The 20,980-nt window shown below is 40.7% G+C and overlaps 1 protein-coding gene across 6 annotated transcripts in view; it reads right to left on the bottom strand.

Moving 5' to 3' along the window:
- AGO2 (argonaute RISC catalytic component 2) overlaps positions 1-20,980 on the bottom strand; it is a 98,378-nt gene that overhangs the window by 15,894 nt on the left and 61,504 nt on the right. For 4 of the 6 annotated variants that reach the window (XM_075581771.1, XM_075581772.1, XM_075581760.1 and 1 more), the window contains exons 8-18: positions 20,412-20,559; positions 19,484-19,603; positions 17,695-17,844; positions 11,042-11,175; positions 10,140-10,324; positions 8,335-8,494; positions 7,206-7,296; positions 6,704-6,898; positions 5,202-5,340; positions 3,144-3,241; positions 111-310 (exon numbers count right to left, since the gene is read on the bottom strand). In XM_075581771.1, coding sequence (XP_075437886.1) covers positions 111-310; positions 3,144-3,241; positions 5,202-5,340; positions 6,704-6,898; positions 7,206-7,296; positions 8,335-8,494; positions 10,140-10,324; positions 11,042-11,175; positions 17,695-17,844; positions 19,484-19,603; positions 20,412-20,559 — 1,620 coding nt within the window. The remainder of the gene's footprint in view (positions 1-110; positions 311-3,143; positions 3,242-5,201; positions 5,341-6,703; positions 6,899-7,205; positions 7,297-8,334; positions 8,495-10,139; positions 10,325-11,041; positions 11,176-17,694; positions 17,845-19,483; positions 19,604-20,411; positions 20,560-20,980) is intronic. The other 2 variants (XM_075581770.1, XM_075581767.1) reach the window with 1 other exon arrangement.

Below are 20,980 nucleotides of genomic sequence, written 5' to 3' on the forward strand. Positions count from 1 at the left end.
ACATACAAGAAAATACAAAAAAATATCCTCAGAGATTACACATTTAAACAGGAGTTAATAGTTATCGGCCCATTTCCAATTCCAGAACGACATACAGTATGGTTGCATACCTGTCATGTTCTTTATCCACCAAATGATACCTAGCTCTGAAGGCCACCAGATGTGCGTAGTATGCAGGAGCAGGGATAGACACGGAACGAGTGCAGCGCACATAAGTGTGACAGAGCTGATAAGTGAGAATCTGCAATTCATCCGAGGAGAAACGGTTGTCATCCCAGAGAACGTGATAGTGCGAGGGTCTGCTTGTTCCCTGTAGAAATGAAAGTACAATAACAAGAGCACAAAATGGCAATCTACATGGACTTCAAAAGACATTGGCTGTGTTACATCATAAAGTGTTGCATATAAAGTGTCTGTGGAGTTAATACTGATGTTATCTGTGGATGTTTTCTATATCTTTTAATATCTTTAAACATGGATGCATACTGAAACCTAGACTAACATTCTGATTTCATTTCTTCACACAGGTAGGTTTGTCTGAATCCTATCAATTTACGCTCATCTACAACTCTGATTTGCTTAAGCTTCCTGGTATGTTTGTCTGAATAGAATAGGCAAACCCCTCCCTTAATTATTAGTCAAGAAGTGAATGTACTAGAGCAGAGTTGCGCAAACTTTTGCAGCTGCCTGATGCCCGCGGTGCTCGCGCCCCCCCCTTACCTCAGTTCCCGGCGTCAAACGATGTCACGTGACCCCTGAACAGCCGTCTGAACCTCGGTAAGTAATAGGTTGCACCGCTCCCCCTCACAGAAATCTCCTGCCCCCCCCAGTTTGAGCACCCCTGTACTAGAGTACTTAAGTCAGTCTATCTTGGCTGTGTTACATCTTAAAGTGTTGCATATAAAGTGTCTGTGGAGTTGATACTGGAGTTAGAATTGGAGGTGAACAATACAAGAAAATCTTGACTCTGCACTAAAACAACTATAACTGTGAGAACGTGACTTTCTAAATGCTCTGATAATTTGTACTCTTCCTATCCTCAATACATGGGAAGTCTCCCCTCCTGCATCTCACTATGCCCTCCCTATTGCTTTTTCTGTTTCCTGTTTCCTCACATCTTTGTAAACATTTCTGGTCTTTCCAACTTCCCCACTCCCCCACTCCCCTCCTATCCCTATTTCTTCATCTATCCTCCCCACAACCTATGCCTGTGCCCATACACTGCACCATTATCTATACACCTCTCTCCCAACAACTTCTTTACCTCTCAATAATAAACCCCCCACAAATCCTCTATTCACACCCTCTATCTACTCCTTCCTGCTGATGGGGATATCTCTCCTAATCCTGGACCCAGCCATATACAGGCCTGCTCTCATCCTCGTCTCCCTGCCCCCTCTTCCCTTGCCAACGGTGTTAACCTATCTGATATATCTAATACGGACTATCCTTAAAACTTACCTCACAAATCACACATCCCAATAGCCTGCACTCATGGCTATTGTCCCACACCCAGAGTCATTGAAGCAAAGCACTGCCTGCCACTGCAAGTATTCCCTCACCTGCTGTCTCTAAGTCTCCCAATACAACACTTAGATTGTAAGCTCTTCAGGGCAGAATTTTCCTTTCCTATTGTCTGATTTTACTGCGCTTTTTGTATTATAATTCCCTGTACTGTATTCTTTGTGAAGCGCCGAGTACACTTTTGATGCTATATAAAGATATACATACAATGATAAACAATAGCACCCTCTTCCTCCCTCACCCACTACAGTGTTCAGTAGCAAATAAGAGGATAAGTTCCCGTATTAGCTGGTTCAATGAAAGTTTGTGTGTGTGAATGCATTAAATCTACATTATAGGGAAAAAAGGTGCTATCCAATAGGTGGTCCTTTGACTCTCACTGTGTAATGTTCACTTTCAGGTTTGTGTCAGGCATGATTTTCCGCAACTTCGTACAGAATTTTATTTTATCGATTTTTTTAGTTTCAATTTCTGATTAGCTGGACTTATGAAAAGCTGAGTTTAGGTACGAGACACGTATTAAAAACTGTACATGGTGTTTTCACTTTACTGTTGATCTATACAGGTTGTAAAAAGTTAGTTGTAAATTAACCCAAAATGCAATTAGATTATCCTAATCTACATGTTGCAACATGAATCATTTTGTGTTTTAAGATTTTGATCCAATATTCCTCAAAGTTTAGTATTTAATCTACCCTTTTAAATCACAGACAGCACGAGCCTCGCTTTCATAACCACCTCTAAAGCATTTTATTACAAACACCTTTATATCAATTTTTACTTTACAAGGCTTGGGACAGGTAAACTACCGTGAACATAAATACTGCCTTCATTTTCAAATTTTACAAATGAGAGGATTGCAGAAAGTCCCCTGCAGCACCTCTCCGTGAGGGGCCAGAGGCAGAACTTCACTGGCCCTCTGTGCATTGTAGCAATGGAAAGGAGAGAAAGGAATAAGACAACTACAGATGAGGCATAAGAAGATGCAATCCTTTGTGATTATACATGGCTGAAGTTAACCATTAAATCAAAAGATTTAACACCTCAACTAGTCTCCAATGTTCTTAAAAGGTAATAAATTATATTTCTTATTTGAATGAAAGTTTCTATTAAAGCGGCAATCCAAGCGGGTTCTCTCCCCCATTTTTCTTCATTGGTTTACATTGTATTGAAGCACGGAGTCTACGGCGCTGAAACACATTAATTTCATCTCTGAGGACCCCCTGCTTCCAGAGATACTTACCTCCGTAGTGGGTGTCGGTGCCCACTCTGGCTCAGCTAGCGGGGTTCATATAATGGCGTATTTTCAGAGCTCCCACGCTCTGCGGGCCAATAGGAAGCCATGACGTCACGCGGCTTCTTATTGGCCCATGTGACGCAGGAGCTTTAAAGTGGAAAAAAACTGCAGAGATTTTGGAGGCAAGTATCTCTGGAAGTAGGGGGTCCCCAGAGGTGACATTAATGTGGTTCAACTGCAGATACCCGCTGCTTCAATCCTGGATATAAAACAAACAAAAAAAGCAGGTACAGCTCTTTTAAGCCAATACTCTGCAGTAAGGGAGCAAAAAACACTTGGCACAGGTTGTATGGAAGGTCACGAGTCAACAAAAAAGACATACCTGAATACCGGCATGACTACACAGGTAGAAATCGAACTCTGAGGGGTGAGTGATCTTTGTGTCCACTGTGGTACCAGCTGGTATATTCCCACTTTTCCCTACCTACAGACAAAAGAAGGGGGGGGGGGGGGGGAGGAGAAGCTTAATAGAACTGTGGAGATCAAAAAGCCAATTGTTGGCTAGTAAAAGTTACATTCCGGTTACTTATTAAGAAAAACATTTTGTCAAAAGCAACTAGTTTTATTTTCATCATAAACAGTAGTTTTGTAATGTGAGGAAACATTGAAGTGTACCCGTTCCTTACTTTTTAAAATAAAATGCACTACAACTCGGGCATGATGATTACCATGGATGTGTTGTAGGAGGGGGAAACGTTTTAGGGAAACACAAGAAATCCACATAGATAAAACTACCCTATTTCTTCAATTCTAAGACGCACCTTTTTTTTGATTTTCACATGTCTGAAATCAGGGTGCGTCTTATAATCGATATATTAAAAAAATTTAACATGTTTCAGGAGAGGTCCCATATCAGCGGAGGACGAAGTGTGTGGCGGCGGCAGGAGAGGTCCCACGTCTGCAGATCGTTCAAGGTGGATAGCGGGCGGGAGTGCGGTGGTGGCGGCAGGACAGGTCCCAAGTCAGCAGGTGAATGAAGATAAGAAGACAGCGGGCGTGCGGTGGCAGCTAATAGATCATAATAGCAGGAGCAGAGCGGCGTAGGTGAACGGCTTGGGAGGTGCACACTAACACCGGAAGTTGACCGGTGTCTGACTTCCGGTTACAGTGTGCACCTCCCAAGCCGTTCCCCTATGCCGCTCTGCTCCTGCTCAGCTCTCCTGCTATTATGATCTCCTGCCGCCGTACCCCACTGCACGCCTGCTGTCTTCTTATCCTCATTCACCTGCAGACTTTGGACCTGTCCTGCTGCCGCACACCCATCCGTTGTCCATCTTCAACCATCTGCAGACGTGGACCTCTCCTGCTGCCGCTGCTGCATCCTCCGCTGACATGGGACCTCTCACCTGAAACATGGTAAGTGAAAAAGTAATTTTCCTTGATTGTAATCGATGGTGCGTCTTGCAATCAAAGGCGTCTTACAATCGAGGAAATACTGTATATAGTGTACACTGTGCTTTTTAAACCACCCGTTTCTTCTTCAAGTGTACTTGTACATACCCTGGGAGAGTTGAAAGAGACTGGTAAGTTTTCAAAAGCTTTGTACACTTTAATCTGTAAATAATGCTTGTGTTGATCTTTTAAAAGGCACCGCAGCCCGCTTTAAATCTATACTTCTCAGGGCATGATACAGCTAATAGAAGTTTGATCATTAAAACGGTGGACCCACGGCAGCATTCCTTCCTCCGTTACACAGGAGACCCTAACAAGAGCAGCCCGTAATTGAAATTGTAAATGGTAAATACTGTAGAACATTACAGTTAGCCTATGGGGTATTAAATCTGCATGGCTATTGACAATAGCTTTAATAATGGCTCAGAAGTCAGATTCTTCTACCGAAGGACTGAAAAGGGTATTTTATTAGTTGTCTAACAATATTGCATATGTAAGGATTTTTCTAAGGAGCCTGGGTGCAATTACAATCTACCGGAGACTCTCACAGCCGCCACCAGTCTAAGTTCTTTCAAAACTAAGGCTGTCTCACATTTTAATCTGGTCCGTAACTGTTACATACGCCTATAAAATATATTATCTCTAACTGTGCATGCCATGTCTTGTATATAATGTATACCCTGTTTACTTATGTAACCATGTATTATTTGTCATCTTAACTCTATGCCCAGGACATACATGAAAACGAGAGGTAACTCTCAATGTATTACTTCCACATTTTATAAATAAATTATTTGTAAGTACGATGTGGATGTAGACTGCAATCAGCCTGTGCTACAGTTATTTGAGAACACAGTGGGAATGTGCCTTTAACAACTAAAACGAGAGAGAAACGTTGGCGTGCATCAATACAGGCACATACATGTTTTCAGCATTAAGAATATATTCAGATAACCTTGGTAGGAGAGTTACTGCATTGTTTTTACACCTACCCGTTCATTCCTGTCCGTGCAGAAAAGACGTGTGTGATGCCTTTTCTGTACAACGATGAAGGTAATCCCAGGCTGGTAGTCCTTCTCCAATTTAATACACGCTTCCCTAATGGCCAGCAATTCATGATGGAGCACCTGCATATACCACAAACATATGGGAAAACATGTAACTTTCTGGGGTTAAAAGAAGTGCATGTCGTAGCCTTTTAAAACAAATGGTCCAGTGACTGCTATTCTAGTATGTCATTAAAAGGAAGCAGTTGGACATCAACCCAAAAAACTGCAGAATGCACAAGACTACGTCAAATGTAAAATTGTGAAACCGCGCGTATAAAATGGGCAGTGCTATGTAGCAAAAAAAAAACAACAGTTTTAAGGAATGTAACAATCGAATCATCTTCCTTACAGAAATAGAACCATGCTGAAATCCCTTTCCTTTGGGGTCTTTGACAAACACTCCTCCGTTCAATCAAGTGTTTTTTTTAACCAGGGTTCTGCCTGTACAAACACTTATTGAACACAATAACATTACACAGAAGGAAGCATCGAGGTGAAAATCTCCCCCCCCCCAAGCCCCAGATTGCCATGTTTAAAAAAAAAAATAACAATAATAATAATAATAATAATAAAAAAACATACTTAAATGTGGGATTTTGGTCAGAAAAAAAAGAAACAAAAAAACACCTAGATTAAACCCCTTATTGTATTGAAAAGAACCATCGCTGCACTAACCCATTCTACTACAATACAACTATCAAAATAGGACAGGTCTAATTGAACGGACCATTATCCAAACAATGTTCAGGACTTTTACCAATTCTACAAGAAAAAATTATTCATTTCTTTCATCTACATTACAACACAGGAACAAAAAATAAATCGTTAGAAAACAGACTACAATTTTAAAAATATTTGCAGATAAACTGCTTGTACTACGGAATACTATAACACGGACTGCTTTAATTACGTAAAGGCTTTGCATTACTTTGATTCTGCCATCTTTTAATATAACACACCAGAAGGATCTCTCTATTTGCACATCTTTATTTAAGTCTATATTTGTAATTGCCAGCGTGAGAACAGCATTTCCAGGAGTAGCAGAGAAGGAAGCATTAAGAAAAACACTGTAAACCATTTATAATATACAGATTAACAGTGTTTTGTGCATATATTTGCATATGCTCTGTTAGAAAATATCCTTAAAGTAGGTTCTTTTTATCCAATTTTTTTTAGCAAATCAAATCTATGTGTTTGACATAAAATCGGTGCACTATAAATATTATTTTTGAAAATCAATTGTATGTTAGATTTTATTTAAATTGGTCCTTTGTAATACGGTTAGCACTTCAAATTATATTTTTTCCTACTGCAATTACATGCAATAGTTTTAACTTTCTTTTAAAGCAAGGCTCACAAATTGCATGCACGGCTCTATATGATGTAAGAATATTAACATACTCCGTGCTCAAAACAAAAAACGCCCATGGGAAAAACCAACCTGTTGGAATTGTCCCTCTGAGACACCGTCCCTGTAGAAGATAATCCGTGTTGGCTTGAAGCGTGTTGACTTGTAGAACTGAATGAGTAGTTCTCTGACCATGGCAGACAGATCTTGGATAATCTCCTGCCGGTGCTGCTGCACCCTTACAGTGGCACAGTATCGGTTAGGGTGAGCGTCCATGCTGCCAACAACCTGTGGTAAATAAAACCAAACTTAATCCCCAACTCCTAAAAAGAGTCCAAGTAATATTATACTCAGCTACACAATTTAGACAAGTAAAAACATTTGGTAAATGTGCCTTTCAAATGGTCTCCATGTTGAACAAGATTGCTGTGCTTCTATGGTACATTCACCGTTACATATTTATGGTATATAGACTGACCCTGAATTTCTAGCTAATGTTGGGTATGATTGTTGTGAACAAAGATAATTTAACAATTTCCCATCAACTATTACCACCTTCAGTGATTGAGGATCATTGTGGACTATACATACTCACCGCGGCAATAGAAGGCTTTTTTCCGTCCCCTGCTGGTGGGTGGGTAACGTCTGCTCCAAGGAAGATCACTGGTTGCTGAAACACTGGAGGTCTGGAACAACAACGTACGTGTTATAAAGAGAACGGAGCATAAACGGACATCCAAACCTCCACCAGTTATATTCAATAAGGCACATTGTTGAGTCAACAAAAAGTATTAGAAAACCACAGAAACCATTGATGGCTAACAGAAAACTTAATATATGCTGTTTGCCATCTTCCAGACACGGCAAGAAAAAATAAAAATAGGTGTCTGCAACTTCACCCAATCAAAGCTGTAATCTCATCATGATGTTACAACTTTCCATCGGGCACCAGGGAGAGACGGACCCGTGTGGCAAGAATTCTTGTAAGGAAATTTCAACCATAAATACCTCTGGAACCAAAGCCTGAAGTGCTATTGGCAGAGATTTTATAACCTATGGATGAAGATTTAAACCAGGAAACTTAACTGATAATTATCTCAGAAAACACAGGGGTGGTGGGGGGGGGGGGGGGGGGGGATTTCAGAGAGAAGAAACCAGCGCGGTTCGGATAAGGGAAAACCTGGGGTTCTCACCCTGCAAAAAAACACAGGCAGTGGCGCTAAAGAGGCCATGACATTTTTATTTTAAGCCATCTACATCTTAACAACAATCAACTGACCACATATTTGAGTGCAGTCTTGCATAAGCAAGACACAGCCGCCTATCTTTCTTTGCTTCATATGTTCATACAGCAGTAACACCCGGCCCAATAGGAATGCTATTCATACATAATCTTTTGCGACAAGTCTCTTTCCCACTTAACTGTAATATATATTTTAAAAAGCGCATATACAATCTCCAACAAATTAATACAATTTCATCACAAATGTAAAGATGTAAGATTTGATAGCACAAGTTTGTCAGACACCAGTGCTTCACAACTGTTAAAGATACTCCTGCAGTCTAAAGCCATACATTTGACTTTGAATTCTGTAACTATATGTTAACAGGGCACCAATTAGGCCATTCTGGAAAAGTCTTAACCAGCCAACTTAGGTGAAATGTTTAATTTCAACAGTCTCTCATACACTGATAAAATCAACACTGCATCAAGAGTAACTTGCCTGCCCTGTGGCAAGAGGATATTATTCACTCCTCCTAATTTGACATTGATCTTCAAGCACAGGTTCGACAAGGTCTGTGGTGTGGTTCTCTGCACATTTTTCATTTGCACACACTGCGTTGCCATGCCTAGCACAGTGTCACCCACGCGTTTCACTTCCGCTGCAGAGAGAAGGGGAAATGGGAAAGTGAGGAGAGCAGCAAGACAGGAAAATCCAAAGAAAAAAAATACACCTTTACATCTCCATGTATTTCCCATTAATATGACCGAAAATGCAAGCCAGGTAATGCCCAGGTGCCTCTTTAGAGCACTGTAACGTAAGGGTGACTTTGCTTTGGTGCTAGTCCGGCTGCCCCTGCATTAATCTGTAACATGCATCAATCAGATCCCTAATTTTATTTTTCTTATTTGTCATTTCAAGTGAAAAGGGGGATCTTTAATTGTCTATTTTGGCCATGAAATGCCATAGCAGGATATCCAAGGTAAAACCCAACATGCAGGTTACCATATCTTATGAGCTGATCACCTGCAAACTTTTCTGGATTCTGCTAACAGAATTTAAGAGCATCAAGCCTCAGGTTATAAAATAATGTTATTCCAAAGTAAAGACCTAAAGCTAAGCATGTTTACCATGTTCATTTTCGTAGTTAATGGCACCAATGTACAGTTATAAACTGTAAAGTCAATTGATTCATGTTATGGCACACACGCACGCGCAGGAATGGAACGTTTGGCCCCGACCAAATTGTCACTGGCGCTTCGCCGCCAGGACAATTCACCCCCGGTCGCCCCGCCACCATCTATATATGTTCTCAGAGGATCTCCCCAACCGCAGGGCACATCTCCCCAGCCGCCGCTCCACTAGCATTTGAGAGTGCGTCCGTGCGCCCAGCAAGGACACATTTTTACATTTCCCGTGTGTACGTGCTCACGGATGTCGGAAGAGCGGCGGTTGAGATATGCCCTGCGGCTGGAGAGATCCTCCGAAGACATTTTAAAATGGACGAAGGAAGGCGGCGAGACAACCAGTGGCAATTAGTCCTGGTGTCTGGGCACCTGTGGCGATTTGGTCAAATGTTCCCAGACAGCACCCACACACCCATGATTTACTACTGCTATGGTACTTTAGATGGGAGAGTTGGAGGAAAGGGACACAGTAAAAATGTTAGTCTGTAATTATTTTTAAACAGCCAAATTAGCTAACACTGCTCTATAAAAGTGGGAATAAATTCAAAACGATTAGCAACTAACGAAACAAAACAATTTGCTTAAATGACATATTTTTATTACCCGTGCTGTCTGCAAACTCATTAGGGATTCTAAAATTGAACATTGTCTAAGACGTGAAACAGCAGTTGCTAGTTAACCGTGCAAAACGTATGTAGAATTTATCTACATTTTAATTTTAGTGCATGTGCTTCAGTGCACATATCATGCTAGAGTAGCAGCAATTAAACAGGATACCCGTAAAATGAATGTCCTAGCCAATAAACTTTCATTTGTGCATACATGACAATTTCTTCAAAATCTTTACAGAAAGTGCTGCACGATTTCTAAATACACATTCTCCTGGTACAATTCATCTGCCAAATTCAGATCCAACACAAATGAAGCAAGTCTGCTCACAGGATCAGCTACTATAGCTCACTCCCAAGATAAAAGGGATAACGTGTGTAGCACTGGGTAAAAAAAAAAATAAAAAAAAAAAATGGTATAACAATTTAAAGAAGGTAACCTTATCATGGCTCTGATAACAGAAAAACTAAAACCAGTTCTGTCATGAAGGAAGCGCAAGATCTCACTGACCATAAACGGGCGTCTTCCCAGGCAGTATCACTACAACCAGCTGCAGCCCAGAATAGGTATTCTTCAAATGCCTGAACATGGGCTCCACACTATCCGCTCCTTGGGCATATTTACAGAAGCAGGGCTGTCCCTGGATAGGCATCCCAGCATCCCGAGAGATCTTCCTTAATTGTTCTGTGAATGACCTAAACAAACACATTAGCTATGATACCGGAAAACGGGCGGTACAGGTTAAGGTGTTCAAATAAAGAAGCCCTGTGTCGGGCACCAATTATGGGATTTTAAAGTAAATTAATAACAAAATGGTATATTAATATTTTAGTGAAAAAACAAGAATTTAAATATCATTAAGGAAATTCTTATTCAATACATTTTTCATGTATGTCTTTATTTAAATAGCGCCATTAATGTACATAGCGTTTCACAGCAGTAATACATGTGACAATCATATAAATAACAAATAATATAAATAACACATAAAGGGGAGAAGTGCTTCAGACATAAAAGTAACATTTAGGAAAAGGACTCCCTGCTCCGAAGAGCTTACATGAAACAATATGTGGTGTTTGTTACAGGGAAAAAAAAAAAAGTAGTAGTGGGTCAGGGGTTTGATTGCGGTCAAAGGTTAATCTGGATTACAAGTAGAACTTCCACTCCACACAATCACTGCCTGTAAAAATCATAATTTAACTTTAAATAGAATGGCAAAAAATGAGTTAAGATTACAAACCAGTCCAATTAAGGAAGGTAGGTTCTCAATCTGTGAACAATGTGATTTATACACCTCTCAATGTATTTCCAGCTAACCCCGTCGGTGCTGGAGAGGCTGCACCCACAACTTTTTGGTTCATTTTTTTTTTTATTGTACAATATAACCAAGAAGGTTCTTGAAAACAACTTACTTGAGGTGAACTTCAGTACATTGTCGTTGAGGAGCAAAGCAGGCAATTGCCCACACCTTAATTTCAATGCCGGTGTGGAACTGCTTGTTCCTCATATCCCAAACCCCCTGAACGGGAGTAGCAATTGCTTTATTCTAAAAAGAAAAATAATGCTGTTTATAGATTTCAAAGGGACAATATAAGAGCACTCCACCTCTCAAGTTGGTCACACAAATAAACACAAAACCAAATGAACGTATAGATGCTTGCAAGAGCCACTGAAACCAATTCATTTCATTGCATACATTGCCTATAGATTGGATTCTGTTTGCTTTGTAGAAGAAGTTTTTTTCTCTGCCCTGTCATTGCGCAACGTGCGTGCAGCCATTTTTAGAACGCAGTGCAAGCCGCTATAGCACTGACGGGGAATTAAAAAATATCCACAGCTTTCTTCTTAGAAAACCATCTTTGGGAGTTGCAGCAACTTGATAGAATTGCAGCAAGCTAGAGAAAGCACGATGTGACGTATATTCCAAACAAGTGTATGTCAGGCACATGTTGCGATTTATCTCCAATTCAGTTTGTTATTAGAGGGCTGGCCGCAAGCACGATCACTACAGAAGCAATTACATCGCCTCAATACTGTGGCACGCTGGTGTCGCTGAACTTCTGGAACCATAAAGGTTAAGCATGCCAACATTTATCATATACTGTACATGCTGGAGACATGCCAGAGTTTTTTTACATTTATTTTTACACTATAAGAATCCCAAAATATGTTGCTAAACGAGGATGTAACCCGAGCACCTTTAGATTTCATTAGTTAAACTTGGTCATGATCATCGGAGAAAGGATTTCCAGAACAAGGTCATGCTGGAGTGTGGGAGGCTCAGGGTAAACGTGAAGTACTTCTTCCCGGAAAGGGTGATGGATGCACTGAACAACCCTCTAAGGGAGGTGATGGAACCGAATACCAAAGTGTTTAGGAGGTTTCAGAAGACAGGAACATGGACAGAATGTGGGCCAGGGTCTTATCTGCCGTAGCTTGGATTCGATCAAATTACTTTGGTTCCGTAACAAGTGCACATGAATGAAAGACCGGTCTTGCTATCGCGTTGACAAATACCATACGCTACCCAGTAGGTTCTCTGTTTGCTTTAAGACTATAAAAACGGTTACATTATTACAATATAATCTGTAAGTGCTTGGAGTGAACATTTTATATTACAGGTTCTTTTAGCACAACTATGGCAGAGCAGGTGAAAAGGATTTGGCAAATGGATTGTCTACCAGAAAAGACCAATCGGGATTCATTTCTGCTTGCAAGCTATTGGAGCCAAATCCATCTATACTCCCAACACACAATACCGCAGTGAACAGATTCAACAGCATGCATGTTAAAACGGCTGCCGATGGGACTAATCTCATCATGGGCAGTTTCACATTTTATTTTCTACTGTAGGACACAAAATATTACTGTATGCTCCTTTGCGATATAGATATTAAAAGTGATCACAGTGTTGTAGATAAAAACTAGTATTAACATTTAGGGGATAATTCTATATATGCCAAAGTGAATGTTCAGGTTGTTTTTGGCCGACTATTCCGATTGAGTCGGCGTATATAGAATACGGCCCAAGTTTGGATGACTTGGTAGTTATGGTGAGAGTAGTATAAATGTAGACGGTAATGAAGTTACATTAGAGCAGCCTTTCATGTTTTTTGGTTGAGGATTGTTCCCAATAAACCAACCAGAAAATGATTCACCATCATTTGAGCATATATTCATTCCCAGTGACTCAATCCTTTTCCAAATATCACAAAAAAAGCCACAAAGCAAACAAATAGTACATTTCCCGATTTGATTTATAGTCTGCCTCAGTGCCTTGAATTTTACTGCAAAAGCAATGACGTGATTTCTCAATTAGTGGGTGGAAGAAATCTGAGTCATTAGAAGTGAGTCGATGTGGTTAGCCGATGCCATCATTGTAACATTTTATATTTTAGTTCCTTTATAATGCAGCTTTTTAGATTTCTATTCGCATTGTTAAAACCTTACCCTTAAATCGAAATTCCAGTCACATGGAATAAAAATACAGCATAAAATACTCAACAAAAAGCATTCTGCAAACTATAACAATAAAAAATTACATTAAGCCATTTTATTACTGAAAGTCAGTGTTGGGGGGATTTGTTTGAGTAGCAAAACTTAAAAAGGTTACCAATGGATTGCAAGTTCTCAAACATGCCTTCCAGGTCTACTAGCTATTACAGGATTTAGGAATACAGGCCGTCCTCGGTTATCCTTCAGAATCCGTTCTGCAAACCGCCGTCAGATCGCAAATCCAATGATAATCCGCAAAAGCGGGCGGCAGATAATCCGTCCCGATATCAGAACGCGTTCCGTGGAATGCATTCTGATGCGTCGGAGAATCTGTTTGACTGATAACGGAATGACAGATATCAAGGACAACCTGCAATCAATGACACTTCAATAGACCAAGTGCCCTGTGTAGATCAGCAGTAATCAAGAAGCTACCCACTGAGGTGCACGACAACAGTATACGTAGTGTGGAAAAAGGTCAGCGCGCTCAGATTTGCAAAACATTACAGACATTAAAAAAGTTATGGTGGGTAAAAAAAAAAAAAGTTACAAAAACCCTCCATTGTACAGTAAACAAAAATACCACTTGTCGTGCATTTGCATGTCTCAGACAGGTCTGCAACTGTCTTTGCCCATTATCACTTGGCATCCAGGGATTCTGGGTAATAACATGAAAATAAGCAGAGTATTCTACTCCTTATCCATTTTAACATGGAACCCTATAAGCATATGCCTGTCATATTACACAGATTTTCAGCATAGCCTGGGTTAAACTAGTGCACAGCCAAGTGCATAGCTAGTAAAACTACTCCTCAAATGCTGTGCACATGTTTAACCCAGGCTGTGCTGAAAAGCTGTGAAATACGGCAGGCATAAGCATATAGGGGTCCATGTTAAAATGGATAAGAGTGAGACACTGCTCATTTGCATTTCATCACCCAGAAACCCTGACTGCAGTGGAAGCATTCTTTACTAACCAAAACTTTATAAAAATGTATTGTGCCAAAAAAATTGTAAAAGACGTATCGGACCCCAGCGGGTCCTTTGTCAAGATGACGTTCCATGAGTCAGACCTAGGGGAAGAATTGGAGGAGGAAGAATGGGACAAGATATATATAGCAGCCGCAGCAAAAAGCTCCATTTGCACGACAAAAAAGGAGAGCGCATATAAGGTCCTAATGAGGTGATCTCACTCCACTTAAGTTATCTAAATTTGTTCCAGGTTACTCTCCATTGTGCCCTAAACAATATGGAGAGCCAGCTGACTTGTTACACATGCTGTGATCTTGCCCTCGTCTTCAACCCTTATGGGAACAAATTCATGTTTGGTTACAGAGGATTTTGGGCCTCGACATTCCATTAGATTAGACCCATGGTTGTTTCTGTTGAACAGACAAATACAGGGGCTATCCAGATCTACTCTTAAGTTAATTGCCCACTTTGCAACGAGATGCGAGATCGCAGCATCGTGGAAACAGAATGGAGATTCCTACTGTGGCCAAGATTAGAAACAGAATTTGGTTTGTGTGCCAGATGGAGAAGCTTACAAGTCTAGTTCATGACTCTGGCGATAAATTCCAAAAAGTCTGATTACTCTGGCTGGCCAAGACAGACATCCCAGGAGTGAATACCACCACGGTGTTGCTTTGATAGTTCCAAATGTGTTTTCCTTTGACCAGTGGTAGGAGACCCCAAGATGAGGGACTCTGGGACCGCATGGGAGTTGACTGGAGATCCAAGGAGAAGAGGCAGAGAGCCCAGCGACCCAAAAATGTGACCATCCGTACACCTTTTCCCCCTTCCCACCTCCCCCCCTACATCCTCTCACTGTGTTACTTTATTTGTATTATTTGATATGTTATTTTTGTTGACTTAAGTGAACGTACGCAGACTATGGAATGTTATGTATTATATTTGTAAAACCCAATAAAACTTAAGATAGATATATATTAAAAAAATGACGTTCCATACATAGCATGCTACAATGTATATTCTCCCACAGGAAGCAATACAGATAAATCGCATTAAGTGCATATGAAACACAACCAAGCCTACACAAACCCTAAACATACGACAAGCGAATGCTGCAAAGTGTGCCCCTTGTGTTAAGTCGGCAGCACATACATATGTAATGGAAGCGATAATTTAACCCAGAAATCCTGACTAAAATAGAAATAGTTTATATAATCCTATAGCCAAAAGGCAAGAGGGATAATACTTCATAATCCATTTACAATATACACGTGTACATCAGTAATTATCATATTCAGTAATCTAGAGAGCAGGGGTGCGCATACTTTTGCAGCTGCGCCCCCCCCCCACTCCACCCGCCTGCAGCGCCTGATGCCCACGCCCCGTTTCCAGAGGCAAATTACGCCATGGGTTCATGTGACGTCATGTCACGTTGCCATGGTGACACGTCAATAGCCGTCTGAATCACGGTAAGAAATAGGTTGGAGATGCCTCACGCGATCCCCCGGCATTTTATTTAAATGCCGTGGGGAAGAGCGCGGGGCCTCTGCAACCACCGCGCCCCCTACAAAAATCTCCCGCCCTCCCAGTTTACACACCCCTGCTATAGAGCCTAGTTTGTCTACCTATCCGTGGGTAAACAAAATATTCTATAATGTCAATTTTAAGACATTAGATAATATGAAAGCATAGCACAAGCCAGTCTCAGGAACAATTAACATGAACGAGATCAGAGAATGACATTTGAGAAGAATCATTCAAGGACAAATTCCAAAGATTGGCAGCTAGAGATCTGGCAAAAGCCATGATCCTAGCAAAAAAGCAAACGGAAAAATATTTGATTTACCACTAATATTTTTTTTGTTTTTTTGTTAGGATCGTGGCTTTTGCCAGATCTCTAGCTGCCAAGCTTTGGAATTTGTCCTTGAATGGTTCTTTGTCACAATTGGGATACCAATGTCTTGCTCTTAGGTCAACAGTCTTTCCTATAGTATGCATCCATAAAGGTAAAGGCGCACAGCGAAGAGTGGGTCAAAAGCTAGTTAAAAATATACTTTATTGATCCATAAAAAGAAAGAATGGAGGTGCAAAACCCTCCTACATGTTTGTTTCGTGCGCCAAGCACTTTATCAAGGAGTACCCTTTTTCCTATAGTATGACCTGACTGTCTCTTTCTAAAGCTAGTAGGTTAACATTGCAGTGGATACAATGTTTTATCGATCTCTTATTTTAAAATATTCTCTGATCTTGTTCATGTTTATTGTTCCTGAGACTGGGTTGTGCTATGCCTGGATGTTATCTAATCTCTTAAAATTGACATTAACCGGCCAATATACAACGCCAATAATTCCGAAGTAGGTTGCTGGAATATTTTGTCTACCCACGGATAGGCTCTATAGATGATTGAATATAATAATACTGATGTGCATATGTATATTGTACAGGCATACCCCGCATTAACATACGCAATGGGACCGGAGCCTGTATGTAAAGTGAAAATGTACTTAAAGTGAAGCACTACCTTTTTCCCACTTATCGATGCATATACTGTACTGCAATCATCATATACGTACATAACTGATGTAAATAACACATGTGTAACAGGCTCTATAGTCTCCCCGCTTGCGCACAGCTTCGGTACAGGCAGGGAGCCGGTATTGCTGTTCAGGACATGCTGACAGGCGCATGCGTGAGCTGTCGTTTGCCTATTGAGAGATATGTACTTACTCGCGAGTGTACTTAAAGTGAGTGTCCTTAAACTGGGGTATGCCTGTAAATAGTTTATGCAAGTATTATGATGTATTCTCCCTCGTGCCTTTTAGCAATACGATTGTATAAACTATTTCTATCTTAGTCAGGATTTCTGGGTTAAATTATCGCTTTCATTACATATGTATGTGCTGCCGACTTAACACAAGGGGCACACTTTGCAGCATTCGCTAGTGGTATGTTTAGGGTTTGCGTAGGCTTGATTGTGTTTCATATGCATCTAATGCGATTTATCTGTATTGCTTCCTGTGGGAGAAAATACATTTTAGCATGCCGTGTATCGTACGCCAATTAGACAAAGGACCCGCTGCGGACAGAAACATTTTTATATTTGGCACAATACATTTTTAGAACGTTTAACCGACTTTTTTCCCCACACTATATCTCTATACCAGTGTTTCCCAACCCCAGTCCTCAGGGAACCCCAACAGGTCAGGTCTTAAGGATATCCCTGCTCCAGCACAGGTGGCTCAGTCAAAACGACCGAGCCGCTGATTGACCCACCTGTGCTGGAGCAGGGATATCCTTAAGACCTGACCTGTTGGGGTTCTCTGCGGACTGGAGTTGGGAGACACTGCTCTATACACATCTCTATACATACTGAAATGTGTAAGCAAAAATGTGATAATATGCAAACATGATTAGAAGCAAGTTCACAACAAACGAGAAAAAGTTTCATATTTATAACTTTTTTTTCTACATTGAAAAGCATGGCACAAACAGGCACGGCACACCACAAACAGGCACGGCACACCACAAACAGGCACGGCACACCACAAACAGACACGGCACAAACGTATAAAAGGTCAAGAACTATGGAGATCGCTACCAAGGGAGCATTTGGCTCTTCCCATACCCTGCCTCCGTAAAGGATTGAAGGAGGTTGAAGGACTCGGCCTGTGACATCAGTCATGTCGTCTTTTACCATTATTCCAAACTCTCTTACAAAGGGATCAGTATTAAAACTTGCACTTCGCATCTGAAAGAAATGGAAAGAGATGAAAGTATTAAATCTCACAAAATCTCTATGGCCTGATACTTTTGTTACTTCTATAGAAGCTTATATATGGTGCAGCCATCAAGGTTGAAGGACATTTTTATAATATAAGTATACACTCCTGTCCCTTCCACCCAAACATATAATTCAGCCTCTTTGGAGCACTGTTCTAAGTGTTTGACAAGATTTTTTTTAAGGTCACCAGGCAACATAACTTCCCATACTTACCAACCTGTGATATCCCATGACAACTTATAACCCACGTAAGTAAATGGGCATTAAGTTATTTTATGGTGTAAAACAAGCTAATACAAATGGGCCAGTGTGTGCCCCTCAAATGGCAAGATTAAAATAACTGTCAGTTTCCTTTTTATAGCCAAGGATTGATGTTGGGGTCACCACCCACGGTATTCTCATAACAGCACCTCAAAGTTATACAGATATGAACAACCGTGTGTGTAGCTATCAATTTGATGCTTTGCAGTGGCTCAGTTGCGTGAATTTTGCAGGATTCTTACTGCACTGGTCACATTTACATAAATTGTTAAAGTGAAAAACAAATGCAACAAAGGCTTAAATTAGTTAGTAAGAATATTATAGATCGCTGTAACTGCAGTGCTAAGCAGTTCTCAAGTACAACATTTGGCTAACAACTCTACAGTAACTTAAGAAAAATGTGACAATTTGTATTTTTTTAAATATAAACAGGAAAGATCTTTGGGCACAAGTAGAATTGCCACTGTTGTGTATTTGGTGTGGTATTCGGTTCATTACCACTTAAGGTCGCAGTCTTGCATATATAAAACTTCTTGTTCCGAACAAACGCACGTCAACGTTCACCGTCCTCTCCAATATTCTGAATCATTATGAGCGATAAACGTCTGTGCGCAGAGTGAGGATAACAAACAACCTGACCTTGTATCACTAGTTTTCCCCATGGGTCACCGGCTGGGAGCTACTAACTGTGCACATGGTTACCGTCCCCAAAGAATAAGGCTGCATTACCCCATACATAGCAACTGCTGGTTAAAAAAAAAGTCTATTCTCTGACACTAAAAGACAAAAATACTCCATGCTACATCCAATGTGACAAAATACAGTTAAATACTTCAATGTTAGTATTCTCATGAATAAGGGTCACTTGGTTAAACCCTTTGGCCAAACGGGTATAAGTGTAGTGTTAGGACCTGCATACTGGTAATGCCATGAAATGGCTGCAGGCTTAACGCTTTGGCCAAAGGGTTTAACTAAAGGACCCTTATTCATGAGAATACCAACATTGAAGTATTTAACTGTATTTTGTCACATTGGATGTAACAGAGTATTTTTGTCCTGTGTTGTACACATCTGGCCACGCTCGGTAGCACTCCTTTTGACACACACACACACACACACACACACACACACACACACACACACACACACACACACACACACACACACACACACACACACACACACACACACATATATATTAATTTATGATGTGGTGGGTTCTGGGGTTAGAGATTGCTGGGATTGTGTGTCTATTTATTCTCTGACACTGACTGAAGATAGATACACAAGATGTAAGTGTGTATGCAGCCTCTACCATGTAATGCCCTGTATTAAATGCACTTACTAATTTACTGATCTCCTCTTGACGGTCTGGAGCGGAGCGGGCAGTTGCTCGAATCATAGTGGAGGTTTGATTGTCTGTCAGTTTCTTTATGCACCTCTGACCTGCCACTATGTTGCATACCTGAAATGGATAAATTATAAACAGGAAATAAAAATTCATTTTTTTAATAAAAAAAATCATTTGTAGCCCCATACATGTTAAATACTCAATTGTTATAGACAAGACATACACACTTTATGCATTAGCCCCATGAGCGGCAGTCTTTCTACCAATGTTTGTCCATGCCAGGACTCTCCTGGTTGATATGGGTGGGTTGTGTGTATCGGGGTGTCCAATAACCCGTCACAATCTGTAATTCATTGAAGCTGCAGTTCAAGCAATATCCTAAATAAGCCATGTAATTCAATTAAAAACCCATAATAGAAATGTTTTAGGACACACGGAAATGTTATAAAAACGGGGACCCAAAACTCAAACTTTATTATTTAATCTGCATTACATATGCAGGTAAATATCACATTTTGTGTATCCAAAGCAGATAATTAGAATTTGAAATTGTTCAGAGGATTCAAGAACGGTAATATGTTTATAAGGCAGATTTAAGATTAAGGCACAGATTCACTAAAGGGTGTCAAGTTTTAGCACACATTAACGCACATTCAAACAATTGTGAGTTGAGGCATGCTAAAGCTGAACACATATTAGTGAATCTGGCCCTAGGGCTCTGGGATCCATCCTAAGTGCTCCCTGACTTTCTTTACAGTTAACACAAACATACATGGATGTTTATATGCAGCCTGAAAAATATATTAAAGAAAGGACGTCTCGTCACTTCAAAGTTAAAAAAGCCCTAGGTGTGCCATGGTTCCAAGCCTAGGATAAGTAAATGAGGAACAATTGGAGCCATTTCATCCCAGAAGATGCTTGCCTCGAGAGGAAGGTACGTATGTTTCTGCTCCTGCCCGACTTGTAAACATGGAAGATGAGGGTAGCGCAGCACTAGTTTGTGTCTATCCTTAAAGTACTGTGCGACTGTGCATTCTACCGTCTGTCCGCTCTCTTGCTGGAGAGGGAATCTGCAGAAAATGAAAGGACAAACACCACAATTCAGGAATCGCAGATCAAAGAGAAACACAACACAAATACTTGTAGCAAGACGTTGCTACGGCAACGCAGCTGCATTACTACCTGCCCTATCAGGTAAAGCTTACAGTGAGTGCAGCACAGGGGTGGTTAACTCCAGTCATCAAGGGCCACCAAATAACACTGACAAAGCCACCTGTGCTGAAGCAGGGATATCCCCAATATCTGGCCTATTGGTGGTCCATGAGGATGGAGTTGGCTCCCCTGGTTTAGCACATACTGCTATCTGAACAGTGCAAACACCACTGGTTGTTCAATCTAATCTAACAGAAAGGCCAACACAGGATGAACCATTTTTTCCGGTTCCAAATTATAAATACTACAATGTTTAGCCTCTACTGTGCTTGTAACTGG

Source organism: Ascaphus truei, chromosome 2 (assembly GCF_040206685.1).
Source record: "Ascaphus truei isolate aAscTru1 chromosome 2, aAscTru1.hap1, whole genome shotgun sequence".
Taxonomy (NCBI): domain Eukaryota; kingdom Metazoa; phylum Chordata; class Amphibia; order Anura; family Ascaphidae; genus Ascaphus; species Ascaphus truei.